General features: G+C 46.7%; 1 protein-coding gene across 2 annotated transcripts in view; it reads right to left on the reverse strand.

Moving 5' to 3' along the window:
* Positions 1-4,528: 4,528 nt before the first annotated feature.
* Positions 4,529-18,531, reverse strand: part of CEP89 (centrosomal protein 89) — a 68,588-nt gene continuing 54,585 nt past the window's right edge. For both annotated transcript variants that reach the window (XM_044256262.1, XM_044256261.1), the window contains exons 17-19: positions 18,030-18,119; positions 12,926-13,095; positions 4,529-7,045 (exon numbers count right to left, since the gene is read on the reverse strand). In XM_044256262.1, the coding sequence (XP_044112197.1) occupies positions 6,889-7,045; positions 12,926-13,095; positions 18,030-18,119 (417 nt within the window). In that variant the 3' untranslated portion in view covers positions 4,529-6,888. The remainder of the gene's footprint in view (positions 7,046-12,925; positions 13,096-18,029; positions 18,120-18,531) is intronic.

Below are 18,531 nucleotides of genomic sequence, written 5' to 3' on the forward strand. Positions count from 1 at the left end.
GAGGCCCCAGTGATAAAAGGCCACGGAGCTCCAGCTCCCCAACCCAGAGCTTCAGAAGTGCCTGGAAGGTCTGGGGACAGACCCACCCTCCGCAGGAAGGCTGACTCAGGTGGCAGCTCTAATCCCTGTCTCAGATAAGTTCTTTTTCCGGCTGGAGAACCCCCGGCCAGGAGCTTTGTACTCTTATCAAAATCAGCCTCCGGTTGTTTCACATTGAGATCAATCTGACAGCATCTCAGAGATCCCACAGAGATCGAAGGTCGCAGGAATGAGTCAGACAAGCCACAAGTGGTGGCACCGAGGGCACTTCAGGGCAGGTGGATTTCTCAGGGCTGTCACTTAAAGTCATCTGGAGGATGTGAGGACCCTGTCTCAGAGTCATTGCTCCCCTGCCCACCATGCCCAGTGCTCTGGGCACAGCACTCCCCTGTGGGCTCATTCCCTCCTCTGCCAGCAGGAGGCTAGAGCCTCCCACCCTCCCAACCACCGGGCGCTGGCAGTCCCAGACAGGTTGGTTTGTGTCATTGCTAGTCTTTGCTAATACAGCAGCGCTCAAACTGTAGTTGCCAGCGCCTCTGTATCTGCAAAACACTGCAGAATCCTCCCTGGGTCAAAGTAGCCTCCCAAGGGCCACCGGTCTAAGAGAAATCACGTGAGGCGTGGAGTTGGGAGGTGGGTGGGAGGGCGTCACCAGGAGCCAACCCTGTGACTGCAGGTGACTCAGCCTGTCCCCAGGCATCCAGATCCAAATCTCTAAGTATCTGTAAGTGAGCCTAGCACCTGCGCACCCCCGCCTCCTGCAACAATAGGGTTCATGGAAAGTTAGCCTTACGCTTCCATGGATTCCCTGGTCTCCTGGGGCCTGTGCCAAGTGCTGAGCTTGGAACATCTAGGCCTGGGCTCCTTTGTTAAGGGTCAGAAATACACTTCTGTCTGGGTGGCTCAGTGGGTTAAGCCGCTGCCTTCGGCTCAGGTCATGATCTCAGGGTCCTGGGATCGAGTCCCGCATCGGGCTCTCTGCTCCGCAGGGAGCCTGCTTCCTCCTCTCTCTCTCTTTGCCTGCTTGTGATCTCTCTCTGTCAAATAAATAAAAAAATAAAAATAAAAATAAAATCTTAAAAAAAAAAAAAAAGAAATACACTTCTGTGAATTTGGGGTCCCTGGTGAGCACTTCCTTTCATGAAGCTCTTGCTTCTTTTTTTGTTTTTCCCTGGCAGATTAAGTGTTCAGCCACTTCGCATAATTTCGCCCTGGGGGTGGGGGTGGGGTGGGGGTGTGGGATTAATCTGGCTTTCACAGCCCCACCCATCACCCCCACTGTGGGTAGAACTTTGGCTCCTTAGGCCTCTAGCCAGTCCACCACGGGCTGAAGTTTTGCCCCACGGAAGCCCCTTCCCTCTCAGAGTGCACTTCCTGGCAAGATGAAGATTTTTTTCATACCACTCCCTTAGTTCCTAAGTTTCAGCTAAAGCTCTTGACCTCACTTTCAAACTTTGCTTTTTCCCATTGCAAAGGTGCTTGCAACTTTGCATGAACACCATCTGCACCTCAAGGTCTCTATCTAGTACACATTTGGGTCCCTTCTCCTGTGATGGTTTCTACAGAGGTGCTGGGCCAGATCGAGTGAATCTGTTTCTCCCCAGCCTCTTGCTAACCTGTCCTCTGGTTCACCTTCCTCCTCAGGGGAAGGGTCAAACCCTCACAGAGATGCTGGACCTGCCTTTGCCATTCAAACATGTTCCAGACGTGCCTTCGAGTTGCCGAACTTCCTTCAGTTCCTAAATTCACGTGTTCTTTATATTCCTTCCCGCTGCAGCCGGTAACGGTTCAGAGCCTTTGGGGGACCACAAAGACCATATAGTCCCGTGCTCACCTATTACCTGGATTTGGGGCAGAAGAACTGGTAAAGAGTCAGCGGAATGGGCAGAGTTTTTCAATGTCAAGGATTTACAGTTTCACCATAAAACAATTAACACAGGAATTCGCTCACTCCTTTAAACACTAACTCCCCATTTGCCCCTTCGCCCCAGATCCTACTTTCTGTCTCTGAATTTGACTGAGGACATCATGTCAGTGGAGACATGCAAGATTCGTCCTCATGTGCTGGAGACACGTTACACAGTTAAACACACATGTGATCTCAGGATGCAGCAAATCCAGTCCTAGGTGTTTTCCCAGAAAGAGTGCACACACGTGCAAATGTGCGGCAAAAACAGGGCCCCGGGGCTCAGGCTCTCCGCAGAGAGGAGATGGCGAGAGCGCGCGTGGGGTCCAGGAGCGGCTTGTCCTTTAGATAGGGGACACTTGAGGGGTCTTTGCTGCTGATGGAATCCTGTGTAGAAGAGGTTGCCCAGAGTGACCCAGACCTTACATCTCAGAAAATCTAGGCACATGTGAGTATCTTCTGGGAGGGAGGTAACCCCACCCCCCCCACCAAGCCCCCCTCAGCCCAGATGCTTGAGGCAAGTGGATCCACACCACCAGACAGTTCACAAGCTTGAGCTGCTGGGAGCTGCTCCCTCCCCGCACACCTCCCTGCCAACCCCTCCAACTCACTCCCAGCGGAGGCTTGCAGGCTCTAGCTCACCCCAGGGTCCAGGATCCAATCTTGGGACTCCAGGCATCTCTCTTCCTGCTTCAGCTCCCGCCCTACCCTGCCGGCTCCTGCGGGCTCCACTCTGCAAGCCCCGTGTGCATCCTGGATACCGTGGGGCCAGGGTGAGCCGTCACGGGGGTGCTGCTTGAGGCCAGGGACAAGCCAGAGAGCCTTTCCCTGTCTCCTCTGACTTTCACCTAAAACGTTCTTGCTGGAATAGGAAAGCCCTTCTTCACAGAAGCACTTTCTGTGGTGCCCGGCCCTTCCGGGCACCACAGAAGTGGAGGATCTCCCCCACTCCTCAGCTGCTTGTCCCAAGTACACCCCGTCATCACCTTCCACCAGAGGAGACCTGCGCCTCTGGGAACCGCGCCAGGCGACGGTCCCACGCACAATGAGAAACATCCCTCCAAGGAGCAGGCAACCAGCCTCGCCTCTTTCTTCCCGATACTCCCAAAGCTCCATGGAAGCCCCAGAAGCCCTCTGCTCCTATTCCACGTTCTTCAATAAATAAACAAAATCTTAAGAAAGAGCAAGAAAGCAATCCCTCCCCAACGTCATGATTTATCTCAGTTTTGCCTTTCACATTTAGGTGCACACACAAACTCCGTAAGAGAAGTATGTCTGCATTTTTTTAAAAAGTAGAAGCAAAAACAGGTGAAATCACCGATTTTCACAACAGGTTTTATTTCACCCAGTACATCCAAAATGTTATCTCAACACATAACTAGTATAAAAATTATTGGTGAGATAGTTCACACTCTTCTTCTAACTCTTCAGAATCTGGGGTACGTTTTAGGTTTCCAGCACATTGCAATATAGCGCAAAATTTTCATCAGAAGTCCACGATCTGCAGTTCGATGACCTTTTAAGATGTGCTCAGTTGAAAAGGTGCGTTCTCACCGCCTTGTGCCCCTGCACACACAAAGTTGCCCTGTCACTGCAAGGACACCCTGCTTGCTCTGGGAATCCCCGGCTCTGGGGGCCTGGCCTGTTCAGCTCCTCTTCTGGCTCTAAAACCATGCCTTGGTTCTGGAGGCTAGAAGTCCAAACTCCAGGAGTGGGCCTGGGCCGTGCTCCCTCTGAAACCCGGGAGGGGGTCCTTCACGGCCTCTTCCTAGCTTCTGGGGTAGCCAGAACTCCCGGGTGTCGTCCTTGGCCTGCAGCTATGTCTCTCCAACCCTGACTGTTGTCGCATAGCGTTCTCCCTGGGCGTCTCGGTCCTCACACGGCTGTCTTCCCTCCAGGGCGCCAGCTGTCTGGCACAAAGGACCAACCATGCTCCGGTCTGACCTCATCTTCACCTACTGAGTCCTCGTCTTTCTTTTCAGAATCTTCTGGGGAAATCCAACTCCACATTTAACACCGGCTGAAATGCTACCTCCTACCCACAGCCTTCCATGAACTTCCCTCCCCCAACTCCCTTTCATGTTCCCCAGAGAAATGACATCTTTTACGTGGCTCCGAGTCCCTGGCTCGCCTTCCTGTGAGCAGAGATCAGCCCTTCACAGAGTCTGGGCACAACTTCCCCGTGAAGCAGCTTCGGATCGCACGGCCCAGCACATACCATCACTTGGGAATTCAGACACAAAGGAACCAGCAGAGCACATAGCGACTGACCAGGTGAGCTTTCCTGCAAGATAGCGGGGCAGAGCATTGGGAGATGGGAGGAAAAGAGAATCTTCCTGGAAGATAACTATTTTTTGTTTTGGAGGATAAGATCATGACCGTGCATCCGCGCAATGAGATTTTCAGGTTTTTTTGTTTTTGCTTTTTAAGATTTTATTTATTTATTTGACAGACAGAGATCACAAGTAGGCAGAGAGGCAGGCAGAGAGAGAGGGGGAAGCAGGCTCCCCACTGAGCAGAGAGCCTGATTCGGGGCTCGATCCCAGGATCCTGGGATCATGACCTGAGTCCAAGGCACAGGCTTCAACCCACTGAGCCACCCAGGCGCCCCTGAGATTTTTGTTTTGGAATGTTCTGCATGGAGTTCACCGTGTAGCTGCCACAGCAGCCATGAAGGTGACCGGGCCATTGTTTCTGTCCTGTTTTCTTCCAAGCACCTAGAATGCTCTGTAATTATGTCTGCCTTTGTCACGGCTATTGTTCTCAACACCGTGCAGAGAGATAAGCACTCCAAGTGTATTTGCTGAATAAATACACTGCGCTGAAAGAAACCCAATTTGGGCTTTTCTCCTCTCCTCAGAGTTGGAGGACACACTGATCTCCACAGCGTGAAGCTCCGGGGAAAGGATGGCCTCTTCCATTCTTCTTGAAGCCTGAGGGGCAGGAGCCACTTCCGATCCCTCCAGCCCTCCGTGCAGATGTCCTGGGAAACTGCAGGCAGCTCCTTGCCTGCCGTCACCTCAAACTCACACCCACATGCCTGCTGGGCCCTGGCCTCTCTGCACTTGGGTCTGCAATTCCCCTGGACGACTTTTTGCTAACATCAAAGGCAGCAGGGCCCCTTTGAGTCCCTGGGGCCCATTTCATAACTGTTCACCTCCCCAGGATCAAGCAGGAAAGGCCACGGCTCCTGGTCCGACTGGCACCTGCAGGGTCAAGCAGACAGGCCCATGGCAGCGGTCCAGGCTTTCCCAGGGTCAGTGTGGCCTCCCTTCTCACCCCAACCTCCAGCCCGAACACCCCTCCTGCGGCTCCCGAGTTCTCGCCCCGGTGCACACAGCCCTGTCATTCTCCAGCCCTTGAAACCCTGCCCATCAGCAAGGCCCAGAGCAGTCCGGATCCCTCACAATGCATCGAAGCTCAGGCCCTGGGCCCCTCAGCTACCTTGTCTCTCCCCGCTTTGCCTGTGGAGCCTCCTTCGCACCCTGGACTCTGAGCCCACCTGCCACGTGCTGACAGCATCCAACCGGAGGCCAGCTGAACACAGGAGCTGTGGGGCCCAACCCTGTCTGGCCATGACGAGGTCCAGAGGTCCCCAAACTTGCCAAGTATGCTTGTAACGTGTAATAAACTTAAGGCAGAAATGTACACATTCACTTCTCCAGGCAACAAAATGTTCTCACAGAAGGCAGAACAAAGCCAGGAATGACAAAAGTGGCTCTTTACATAAGTGACAACAGTTAGGATTCCCACCACAAGCCACCACCAAGCACAGATCTGGAAGGTGAGAGACTCACGGGGGCACTGGGGCCTTGCAGCCTGTTTATACGCTGCCAGGGAGCTGCTGGGTTCCCTGGAAATAATACTGAAGCTATTTGCTAGGTCACCTCCAAGGGAGAGGATGGGGAGAGTTTGAAATCCCAGTTGAGTCGCCCTACCTCTGGTAAAATAAAAATAAGTTAGAATCCTTGAACTGTTGAACAAGTTGAATAAAACATAAAACTGATCTTCTACCTCAACTCCCAGCTAGCAATCAGAGCTCAGGGGGGTAACTTCTGCCCCCAACCCGGACCCAGGGCTGGCCTTTGCACACGCTGCACCGAGGCAGGTCTGTGCAGGGAGGCGCCCGTATAAGGCTCTGTTCCAGGATTCTGCCCTCCACACTGCTCTTAGGAGCCCATGCAGCCTGATGTCCCATGTTCTTCCAGCATGCCAGGGACAAGCAGGCCTAGGGGGCTGGCACTGCCACCAGGAAGTGCCAGGGATGGCCCTGAGAAGCTAGGGTCATCCGCCTGAGGAGGTGGCAAAGAGGAGCAGAACCCCGGCCTCTGGTATCCTTCTAGGCGGTGGCACTGGGGCAGGGACCCCCACCTTGGTGCTGTGTGGCCCCAGAAAAGTTGTCTTTCCAGGAGGATAAAGAAGGGCAGGGAGACGGGGTTTGTAACTTACTGGATGTGAGTGCTAGCACCTGTCTTTTACCACGTGCCAGGACAGCACCCAGAGCCAATGACAGTACCAGCACTGGATGTGTTCAGTGACCTCACGCACCCAGCCCGCCGTGTGAGTGCACGGTCCCACCACCTGTTTGCTCCCACACTCTCCCGACTGTGGGTCTAGACGCCCAGAGCCAGGCCAACTCCTTGGGTCCCCTGGCACTTTGAGCAACGGGGCTCACAGAGCCTGGCTCTGTTGCGAGGCAGTAGACAAGGCGAGATACAGCTTTAAGGCAAGGCAAAAATATAGGTCAGCACTATTTTAGTCAAATAAAGCAAAATGTAAAAAAAAAAAAGGGGGGGGGATTAAATTTCTGAGACAGTTTATTTCTACCTTGCCCTGGCGAGGAGAAATGCTGTGGCCCTTCCCCTGTGTCTCCCAGTGCTGGGGTAAGGCAGAGCTCTGGGCCGAGGCCCCAGGCACGGCGTGGGCTGTGGCAGGCGGTGGCTTCATGTCACCGTAGCTGGCGCCAAGGCTTCCCAGTGCGCCTCCTTAGTGCCGTCCCACACACCCGGCCTCTCCAACACGGCCTGCAGCAGCTCTCGGATTCTTAGGTTTTCCTTGGAGGTAGACTGCCAAACAACCTCAAGCTCGCCTTCCATTTCTCTGAGAAATACACAATAAAGAGAGAAGGTTAAAACAGCACAATGAGAAAAATATTTATAGAACCCTTGCAATTCTTAAAGTAGCCAGAACTCAAAGGGAAGAATGCTTGATGTCAGAGAAGAGATCCCATGGTGTCTGGGTTCTGAGGCAGAGACAGTCAGGGCTGAATGAAACGCTGAGGTGTCCTGGAAATAGAAAAAACACTGAGTTTTGCTTTCTCCTTTGTTTGGGATCCTTGTTCTCGATAGAATTAACATGTACAAGAATAAAACACAGTACCTGCAGTGGCTGACCTACAGCACAATGGCTAGCTGTGGGCGCCCACAGAGCACAGACCTTGTCCAAGTGTGAGCCTCGCCCGTGTCCCCTCTACCTGTCCCCGCTGTGACCCAGCCAACATCAGGCTCCTCTCAGAACACCCATCCACAGAGCCAAGGGGGGTCCTGGACATAAAGAGTGAGTGTGGAGGTGAGGAGGGGACTGTGCGGCGTGAGGCTCATAACCGAGGACACAGAAAAGACTGGCGTAGACAGATCACGTGCCAGGAGCGAGCAGTCAGAGGGAACCGAGATGTGCAAGTTAAGGCAAGGGTACCAAGGACTCTGTGACGGGTAGCACGTAGAGTGCTGAGGAAGCGGGGCTGACAAGGTATCCGTGTCTTCACAGGGCTGTGGTCTTCTGGGAAAACAGATCAGGGTACCAGCTGCCACCTCACAGGATGGTGGACCCCACTGGAGAGTGAGGGGGACAGAAAGACCAGCCTCAGCCTGGGAGGAAGAGCAGGCCTCATGCAGGAGGGCACGGTGGGGAGGCCAGCTCCTTCATAGATGTGGCTGGATGGTTATGGAAGATGCTAGAAACTGCACTACCAAATGGGGTGAGCAGTGCTATTTAAGAAGGAAGACAATGAGATTCAAGGAGGCCAGTGACACGCCCACTTGTCCAATGTCACTTCTCTTGTGAACTGTTCCTTCTTTCCAAGCCCCCCAGTGCCCACTGAATGCTGGGTGCTATTTGATTAAACTGTGTTTTAAAAATCTCCAAATTTCTCTTTTCTGGTACAAAACACCTAGATGTTTGATAAATTACAGCAATCATGACACATGTGTGGCCGAACTCAAAATAAGAACAGCAAGTCTCTAAGGGAAGAAAGAAAGAAAGACTAAACTGAAAGCACAGAGGGAGGGAACAGAATGTTGTTCCTGCTTATTGTTCTGAGGACAAAAGTTCGTGCCAGGAACTCACATTTTTATAGGATGGAGACTAGCTGTTAGGTCCATGCAAACTGGGTAGGACAGAAAACCCCAAGGCTCCCTCATATCCATGTTCTTCCCCATCTTCCTAGAAACACGCTGAACTAACCACATGTTCCACAATTGGGCAATAAGTGGAGACACGTGAAGGGCCCTCAGAGAAAGCAGGGCTCGGTGGAAAATCTGCCCATCTTCAACAGAAACCTGCTCTGAGAGGCTAAGTGCCTCCTAGGGGTCTGCAGCCACCAGCTCGTTCTCAAATGGATCTGGAGTTTGAATCTACATTGTTCCCCATGATTGGGCACCCCCAGGACCTGTGTGGAGTGAACAGCCATTTTAGACACAATTAGGGGAAGGCTCAATGGATCGGTTACATAGTACACTGGACACAACTGAAGAGGGAATGAGCAAACTAATATAGAGCAGAGGAAATCACTCCAAATGCAGTAGAAAAATACCAGGTATTAAGGAGTTATACATTATAAATGCAATAATAGCATTTTTAAATATAATACATAATATATAATAAATGTAATAAAACCCTTTTTAAAAGACTTCTGGAAGTTTTTGTATGTTTTTTGAAAAATATTACTATAGCCTGTTTTTTTAAAATTAGTAATGAAATTAAAGAGACTCCAGGTTGTAAATATTTTCTTGCACAAAAGAGAAGCAAATGCAAATCTTCTGTAGAGAAAAACGTCCTTAATCCAGAACCTCAGGACTCCACAGAGTAAATTCAACCATATATGCGTTCATAGTTAAAAATTTGTTGTACGTAGAAAGAAACAAGCCACATAAAGCAAGAGTCAAAAAAAAAAAATTAAGCTCTCCTCAGTTTCTGATATTGAAAAAATAACAACAAATGAAATGTTAAAAGAAACAAAAGATGTATTTAAAAAAAGAAAGACCGAGACTTTATTTTAAAAACGACTAGCCAGATTTTCAAAACAACCAAATAGAACTGAAAATGAAATACAACGTTGCTGACTAAAAACAAAACAAAACAAAACAAACAACTCAGTGGCTAGGTTAAATGGTACACTGAACACAGCTGAAGGGAGGATCAGTAAACAGGAATACTGAGCAGAAGAAATTATCAAACAAAAAGATGGAAAATTTAAAAGATAAGGCATATAGGTCTAACATACATTTAATCTGAGCTCCAGGACATTTAGAAAGAATAAAGGGAAATAATTAATTTTAAGAGATAATGGCTTATTTTAAGAGATGAGAATTTTCTAGACTAATGAAAAATCATAATCACAGATATACAGAGTAACTTACACCAAGTAGATAAGTAAAAAGAAGATTATAGTTAATTACATACCAATGAAATTACAGAATACAAGAGACAAAGGAAACCTTTTTTTTTAAGATTTTACTTATTTATTTTATTATTTTATTTTTATTTTCCAATTTATTTATTTTCAGAAAAACAGTATTCATTATTTTTTCACCACACCCAGTGCTCCATGCAAGCCGTGCCCTCTATAATACCCACCACCTGGTACCCCAACCTCCCACCCCTCCGCCACTTCAAACCCCTCAGATTGTTTTTCAGAGTCCATAGTCTCTCATGGTTCACCTTATTTTTATTTTTTAAAAATTTTATTTATTTGACAGTGAGAGAAAGAGACAGCAAGAACAGGAACACGAGCAGGGGGAGTGGGAGAGGGAAAGCAGTCTTTCAGCTGAGCAGGGAGCCCGATGTGGGGCTTGATCCCAGGATCCTGGTGTCATGACTGGAGCTGAAGGCAGACACTTACTGAACTGAACCACCTAGGCACCCCCTTACTTATTTATTTTAAAGAGAGAGCACACAAGTGGTGGGGAGGGACAGAGAGGGAGGGACAGAGAATCTCAAGCAGACTCTGCTCTGAGCACAGCCCCTGGCATGGGGCTCAGCTCACAACCTTGAGATCGTGCCCTGAGCTGAGATCAAGAGTTGGACACAGCCGACTGAGCCACCCACGTACCCCATGTCAATTATTTTAAAAAATGACAAAGGCTTGTCAGACACTTGTCTTTTGGCTTGTCAAAAGAGCCTTCTCAAGCAGAGAAGATAGTAGAATATGCTGATAGAAGACTGTCAATGTAAAATTCTGTAGGTGGCAAGAATTATCTTACAAGGAAGAAGGAAAAATGCAGACATTTCCAGGTAAACAGAAACTAAGAAAGCTCACTCCCAACAGACTCTTACTAAAGAAACTTCTAGACAATGTATTTTAGGAAGAAGGAAATTAATCCGAGAAATAAGGTCTGAGATGTTAGAGGGGGCATATTAAAAGATAAACTGAGGAAATAAGAAAATTTTAAGAGTTTATTTGAGCAAAACTCAACTCGAATTGGGCAGCATCCCACCTAGCAAAGAGAAAGGAGCTCTAAGGAACTGTACAAAATGAAAGACTTTTTTAGGCAGAAGGAAGCAGGAATAAGGAAGTTATATTCAGTAAAAGCGGGTTGGTTATTGCAAAGTTACTTTCCTTTAGGGGACGGCAAGGGTCTCCCAGACATATGACCTAAGCAGCACTGACTACACAATTCTTGACTAACCAGTTTAAGACTCCCTTTCTGGAAGAGCCAAACTGTAATTAAGTCAAGTCTTGGTTTGGTGATGTGTGGGCCCAGCGTATGTGAGACTCATTTGGGGCCTGTTGTCTTGTTTATAATAATCAGTAAGTAAAGAAATTGGTACCTGTGGGTAAATCAGAATAAAGAATTATATAGAAACTAGTAACATTTAATTGGGGGGCTAAAGATGATATAAAATAGATCTTTGGTCTTCACTTTTTTCTACCAAATGACACTAGATGACATCATATAAACTGAGGGGGGAAAGAATTAGATAAAAGCATTAGATCTTGCACAGGGGGGAAGAAATGTAGACATGTCTAAATTTAAGTAAGATTTTTTTTTTTTTAAGCCCAACATAGGGCTTGAACTCACAACCCTGAGATTGAAACCTGAGCTGAAATCAAGAGTTGGTCACTTAACCAAGTGAGCCACCCAGGCACCCCTTAATTAAGATTTTTAATGTTAAATATCCATGGTAAAATTTTAAGGGTAACCACTGAATGTACACAAATAGAATGCATAACTTTCAACGATCTAAGGACAGACAGTGGAATAAGGGGAAAAAGTGAAAAACAAAATGTCATTTTATTACTGCGATTCTAAACCAACTATCTAGCAAGAAATCTGGTATTGGCTCAATTTTTTACGAAGCAGCTGTGTATGGCGGTAAGAACTTCTGTGACTCCAGAAGCCATGATAGGCATGGCAAGTAAGAGCTCATCCTGCCTTGCATTTATGAAGCACCTGGCTGGTGGAAAACCGCTATCTGCATTCTGCATGACATCGAACACCTGGATTGTCCTACAACCTGAAGAAATCCCACACGTGCATTATGATTCTTCTGAGCCCACCAGTTTATGTTCCAGTCTGGCAAAGACAGCACAGCCAGTGTGAAAAGGCAGAGTTAAGCACGAAGGACCGCCAAGTTCACCTTCATGGAGCACACGACATTCCCCACTGTTTTTCATACACTGGCAACACTTCCTCTAGCTCATGTTTAAAGGGCCCACATTTAAAGGGTAAAGGGTAACTGATTTAGTACCTTACATGCACAGAGAACATCATGCGACCATCATCTCATGATCATGATCTTACAAGAAGGGAATGATCAGAGATTTTAAAATCCTCAGAAATGAAAAAAAAAAAAAAAAGAAAAATCAGAAATAAGACACTTGATAAAAAAATTTAAAAATCCCAAGAAAAACAAAAGCATCAAAGAGAGGAGAAAAGAGGGAAGGACAATTAGAGGCCCGGACTGATTTAAGAAGTCCAATGTTCAAACAATGGGGAGCTCTCCAGGGGGGATTCCGGAAAATGAGGAGCACAGCACCGTGATGGGCAACATCCTGTGTTTGTTTTTTTTTAAAGATTTTTATTTATTTGACAGACAGATCACAAGTAGGCAGAGAGGCAGGCAGAGAGAGAGGAGGAGGAGGCAGGCTCCCTGCTGAGCAGAGAGCCTGATGCAAGGCTTGATCCCAGGACCCTGGGATCATGACCTGAGCCGAAGGCAGAGGCTTTACCTGAAAGCTGCTGGGAGCCGATTCCTGCCCATAACAAAATGCGAATTAGGTGAGACAAGGGCGGTGTTGACTAGCCTTGTGGTGGCAATCATTTCACAGGAAACACATGAATCAAACCATCACATTATACACCTTAAACTTACACAATCCTGTATGTCAGTTGCTGGGGGAAAACATTTAAAAAGAAAATGAGGGGCGCCTGGGTGGCTCAGTGGGTTAAAGCCTCTGCCTTGGGCTCAGGTCATGATCCCAGGGTCCTGGGATAGAGCCCCGCATCGGGCTCTCTGCTCTGCGGGGAGCCTGCTTCCTCCTCTCTCTCTGCCTGCTTCTCTGCCGCCTACTTGTGATCTCTGTCAAATAAATAAAATCTTTAAAAAAAAAAAAAAAAGCAAATAAGAATCAAGACCAATATTACATTCAGATAAAACTTAAATGTAAAAGATAAACAGAACAGGTCCAGGGGGTTTTACTAGAAAATTCTGGCCAACATCCGCAACCAGACCTACTCTGTGGGGCTGGGGCGGCCCTACCGTTTCTGCTGCAGAGCCTGGTCCAGGATATCCTGCTTGTCCTGCAGCATCTGATGCAGGTGCCTCATCTCTTGCTGGTACTGAGCTGTCCTGCTGGCGAAGTCTTCCTGCTGCTCTGTCAGGCGGTGACTGATGTCATCCACTTTCAGTGCCGCCTGCTTCTTGTACCCCTGGGAGAGGGAGGAGGCCCCGTGTGAGTGAGGGGATGCTGCCTGTCGCCCAGGGGGTGGCTTCCCGGATGCGTACCCTCCTCTACCCTCCCTGTCTGGGCTATCAGAGCCCACTGAGATGATGAGTAAACCTTGCATAAGTCTGATCTGGGAGGGCTAGTCTGGCTCATAAAATCATAGAAGTCACACAGAGTAAAAACAGAATACCAAGTATACGGAAACCAAATTTCTCCTTTTTATCAGACCTAGTTTTTTATATGCTACGACTCAAAACAGACCAACCTGGCGGGGTCTGTCACAGTCTACTGGTAACCATATTGACAGAGATAAAAGCCTGATTTGTTTATTTTCCTTCTCCATTTTTTTCTGGGTAGTATTTAAGGTATGACTTCCTTCTGAGCATTTCTAAAACTGGGGTTACAGGGATTCTAATTTGTACCTGACACAGATTCAATTCCATTCACAAGTCCAGTCTCTCATGGTTTGTCTTCCCATTCAGTTTTCCCTCCCTTCCCCTATGGCCCTCCACACTAGTCTTTATTTTCTACATATGAGTGAGACCATATGATAATTGTCTTTCTCTGGCTGACTTATTTCACTTAGCGTAAGCCCCTCCAGTCCCTGCCATGCTGATGCAAAAGTTGGGTATTCATCCTTTCTGATGGCTGAGTAATATCCCATTGTATATATGGACCATATCTTCTTTAACCATTTGTCTGCTGAAGGGCATCTCGGTTCCTTCCACAGTTTGGCTATTGTAGACATTGCTGCTATGAACATTGGGGTGCATGTGCCCCTTCTTTTCACTACATCCATATCTTTGGGGTAAAAGCCAGTAGTGCAATTGCAGGGTCATAGTGTAGCTCTATTTTTAATATCGTGAGGAACCTCCATACTGTTTTCCAGAGTGGCTGTACCAGCTTGCATTCCCACCAACAGTGTAAGAGAGTTCTCCTTTCTCCATATCCTCATCAATATTTGTTGTTTCTTTTTTTTTTTTTTAAGTTTTGTTTTTTTTTTTTAATTTATTTGACAGAAATCAGAAGCAGACCGAGAGGGAGGCCGAGAGTCAGGCAGAGAGAGAGAGAGGGAAGCAGGCTCCCCGCCGAGCAGAGAGCCCGATGTGGGCCTCGATCCCAGGACCCTGAGATCATGACCTGAGCCGAAGGCAGCGGCTTAACCCACTGAGCCACCCAGGCGCCCAATATTTGTTGTTTCTTGTCTTAATATTTGCCATTCTAACTAGTGTATCAATTCTACTTCGAAACTGACAGTTTATACATTCGCTCTGACCCAACAACTGGTTTACTTCATGGTTTTTACATTTCCAGCTCTAAGAGTATGTTTTTTCTTTCTGATCGTTTATTAATTTCTGGATTTTAGCTTTTTAATCAACAAATGTGCCTTATTTCTACTCTAGGGGTTACTTTTTGAGCCAATCTACAGTCAGTCAGTTATACACAAACACACACACACCAATAAACCTTACAGATTTTGTTAAATCTTCTATATCCTTAGTTACTTTTGTTTCATCTCTCTTTTTTTTTAAAAGATCCACTGAGAGTTTATTTCAATTATTACATTGTTTTTAAAGATTTTATTTATTTATTTGACAGAGATCACAAGTAGGCAGAGAGGCAGGCAGAGAGAGAGAGAGAGCGAGAGGAAGAGAAAGAAGGCTCCCTGCTGAGCAGAGAGCCCGATGTGGGGTTCGATCGCAGGACCCTGGGATCATGACTCGAGCTGAAGGCAGAGGCTTTAACCCACTGAGCCACCCAGGCGCCCCTTGTTTCATCTCTTGATCTATCTTGGACCAAGAGAAGATTAAAGCTTCTATTATTTAAAAAAAAATTTTTTTTTAAGATTTTATTTATTTGACAGATAGAGATCACAAGTAGGCAGAGAGGCAGGCAGAGAGACAGGGGGAAGCAGGCCCCCTGCTGAGCAGAGAGCCAGATGTGGGGATATGGGGCTCCATCCCAGGACCCTGGAATCATGGCCCGAGCCAAACGCAGAGGCTTTAACCCACTGAGTCACGCAGGCGACCCTAAAGCTCCTATTATTACTATGTTTCCATTTCCCTATTTTGCTGTGTTACACAGATTTTCTGTTTATTTAGTGCATAAATATTCACAGCTACTATACGCCATTAATTGCAGTCTCTAGCATTTCTTTTGTTTGTTTCATTTAGGCCTTTTGGCCTGAACCCTATCTCAGCACATGTAAAGATTGCAACTTTACTTTCATTCATTCTCTTTGCATACATCTGGATTATCTTTACTCATCCTTTTATTCTTCAGCTTTCGGATGCACTTGGTTTCAGACTGTCCCTTGGCTCCATCATGGAATATCATTTGCTTCACTATCAATCTGTTTTCTTTTCATGGGTGAATTAGCTCATTTATATTTATTTATATTTGTTTGGTCTCAATTTTGTTATTTTATCTACATACATTTTTTTATAATCTACATACATTTTTAAAGACTTGAATATAGTCTGTTTTCTCTGTTCTTTTCACTGTTGTAATTCTATTTGGGAATGGATCTCTCTCGATTCTTCTGGTGACTTTTATTCTCATGCCTTTACATTACATGTCCTTAGTCCTTTCATTTAGCAAAAGTAACATAATGTTAGCTCACAACATTTTCTTGCCCTACTTAAATATGTTTAAGCTCCTCCTACTGATTTTTCAGCTTGAAATGCTATCCTTTGAACACAGAGTTATGACTATGATGCAATCAGCTAGTTCTACTTTCTACTTTGCTACCTCCTTGACCTTGGTTGTATTAATTCCACATTGTCAAAAAACATTCGCATTTTACTCCATCAGCCTTATCCCTGCTTCGCTGAAGTCATAGCTCCCAGTTAAATTCATCCTTTGCTCACTACTCTTCTGGAATTTGCCCAATTGTTTCTTGACTGGCTGAACTCAAGTTGATTGATCTTCAGGGGAGATTTACAGGAAAACTGTGCCTGGAGTTCCTACATGGTCAAAACTGCTAGAAGAGTAGCTTGGATGGCTGGAAACATACTTGGCTCATACTCCGTCTCCTCGAATATTTGTAGAAGGCACTGCACTGCTCTCTGGTATTCAGTATTGCTGTGGAGAAGTGGGAGGCCAACACAGTTTTCTTTTTCTTAAGTCTTGGCCTTTTGCCTGGGTGTCCAAGGTTTTCTTTTTTCTTTTTTTTTTTTTTTTTTAAGATTTTACTTATTTATTTGAGAAAGAGAGAGAAAGCTGGGGGAGCAGAGGAGGAGTGACAAGCAACTCTGCACTGAGCGAGAAGCCTGATGCGGGGCTTGATCCCACGATGCCAGGATCACAACCTGAGCTGAAACCAAGAGTTGGACGCTTACCACGACCAAGCCACCCGGGCACCCCTGTCTAGATATGGATTTCTTTTTCTTTATCCTACCTAGTTAGACTGTAACAACTAAGTGTACTTGAAGATTAAACTTACCATATCCTCACTGACTTTAAAACTGCATCAGAAATAAAATTCCCAGAAAACTATGATTTCTGCTAGGAATCTCAGATGACATTTTAGAAGTCAACACAGCTCCCAAAGCTATCTGGTTAAATTAAGTCATTCCTACCACCCGATGCCACAGGATCAGTTGCCCTGAGTTCTGGGTAGAGGACAAATGTAGCATTTTCAACTTCCCTTTTAGCAAAGCAACTCTTTCTTCAAATAGCATCATGCCTAAAAGCCCCCATGTGGGAACAGGAATGGAGCTGCTCTGGCCCACAGAAGGAATGAGTTCTCTGATGTGTGGTGGGAACACCCCTCACCTCAAAGGCCACTGCCCATTATCATTGAGAACAGTGATGTGCTGGAGGGTAGGTTAGTCTTCTCTGAATTTTGTTAGATGGAGGTGATCTTCCCTGGGGACGGCCCAGACCCAGGCAGAATCCAGAACAGGGTAAGGGTATCTAAGGGATGTTGTATGTGGCAGTTCCTACTGGAAACCAGAAAGGCCCTCAGGGAGCAACTCTGGACCCCTTGAAAATCATGAAGAACAGGCTGTGTGCCTTCCAAAACCTTGATGTTTATGTTATTTAGGCAAGAAAAAAAGTCTGTTCTTTGCATTAGGGCTGAGCAAAGTTAGTAACTTTTAAAGTTAAAGAAGTTAGTAACTTTTAAAAAAATAAGTAATTTAGGACTTATGTTCCCTAGAACAAAACAAAGTCATAACATCTTTACATACATATGAATATACACCTGGCTGTACACAGAGCCAGCCAATGTTTTGTCTTAGTTAATTTCCCAACATAGTAAATGTCATCAATCTATTTCATGTGTCAGGCCTTTTTCATCATTATCCGACAGACCTCCAAATCTCATTCCCCATGCTAGAGCTAAATGCACTCACAGACCTTCTCCTTCCCACCCAGGCCTCTAGCCTGCCCGCACCCCTGCTCTTGCTCCAGAGAAGTCAGTCTGGCTGGGAAGGCAGTGGAGGCAGAGGCGGAGGCCGGCAATTAGAACATAGCTGGTGGGGACCTAAGAGCTCAGGTGAGCGAGGCGGCCTAGGGGAGGAGAGCTAATACCCCGACAATAGTTTTCTTGGGCAGAGAAACTGGAGGGTGCAATTAGGGTTAAGCTAGAGAGAAGAGGGTCAACCTTGCTCTCAACTGAACTGACAAATCCTGGGCTTGAGCGTAAAGCCTGCACATTAACGTCAGGATAGAGTCTGGATACTTTACCATAGCATTTTTCTTGTTTTAAACAGCAGTATGGTATCTTATTGTACAGATAAGCCAGTTTATTAATGAGTGGATTGGTCTACATGCAATACTGTTTGACCCTGTGCATGATTAGCGTGATACATAACATGCGACATGACTCATTTTTTTAAACATGTAAGTCTGACCCCAGGGAGCTGCTGTTTCCGTTTGAAAATGGCACCTCTAAGGCTAATGGCCACTTACCTTGACTTTTTCTTCTAACCTTCCCAAGCGAATATTGCCTTCTATGATTTTGTTGAGAACTCCATGCTTCTCACTTTGTAAACATTTAGCCTAAGGAGAAAAATGAAAAGAAAAAGAATGGGCTCTTAGTTTAACAGAGAAGTTAAAACATTTTTCTGCATAGATCATTTTCCTCACAAGTAATCTCTATTCTGCCACTTGTCCGGGCCCACCACCCTGCCTGCCCCCCACTCCCTGTGTGGGAGATGTGGACAGAACTTGGGCCAATAGCTGAGGTGGGGCAAGAACCCAGAGGAGCCCAGGTGGGGGCCCCACGTGGGAACCAAGAGAAGACTGAGCCCCCAGAACAAGGGGGATGAGCTGTAAGGGCTTTCGGCACACTTCTCTGTGCTTGTGGAATATAGCATTCCTTCAATCGTATCCAAGGAATAAGTGCCAAGATGCAAATAAACTTTTAGCTTGACTACCTGAATAATTACAAAATTAAGCATAACGTGAACAC

Source organism: Neovison vison, chromosome 7, assembly GCF_020171115.1.
Source record: "Neovison vison isolate M4711 chromosome 7, ASM_NN_V1, whole genome shotgun sequence".
In the NCBI taxonomy this organism is placed as follows: Eukaryota; Metazoa; Chordata; class Mammalia; order Carnivora; family Mustelidae; genus Neogale; species Neogale vison.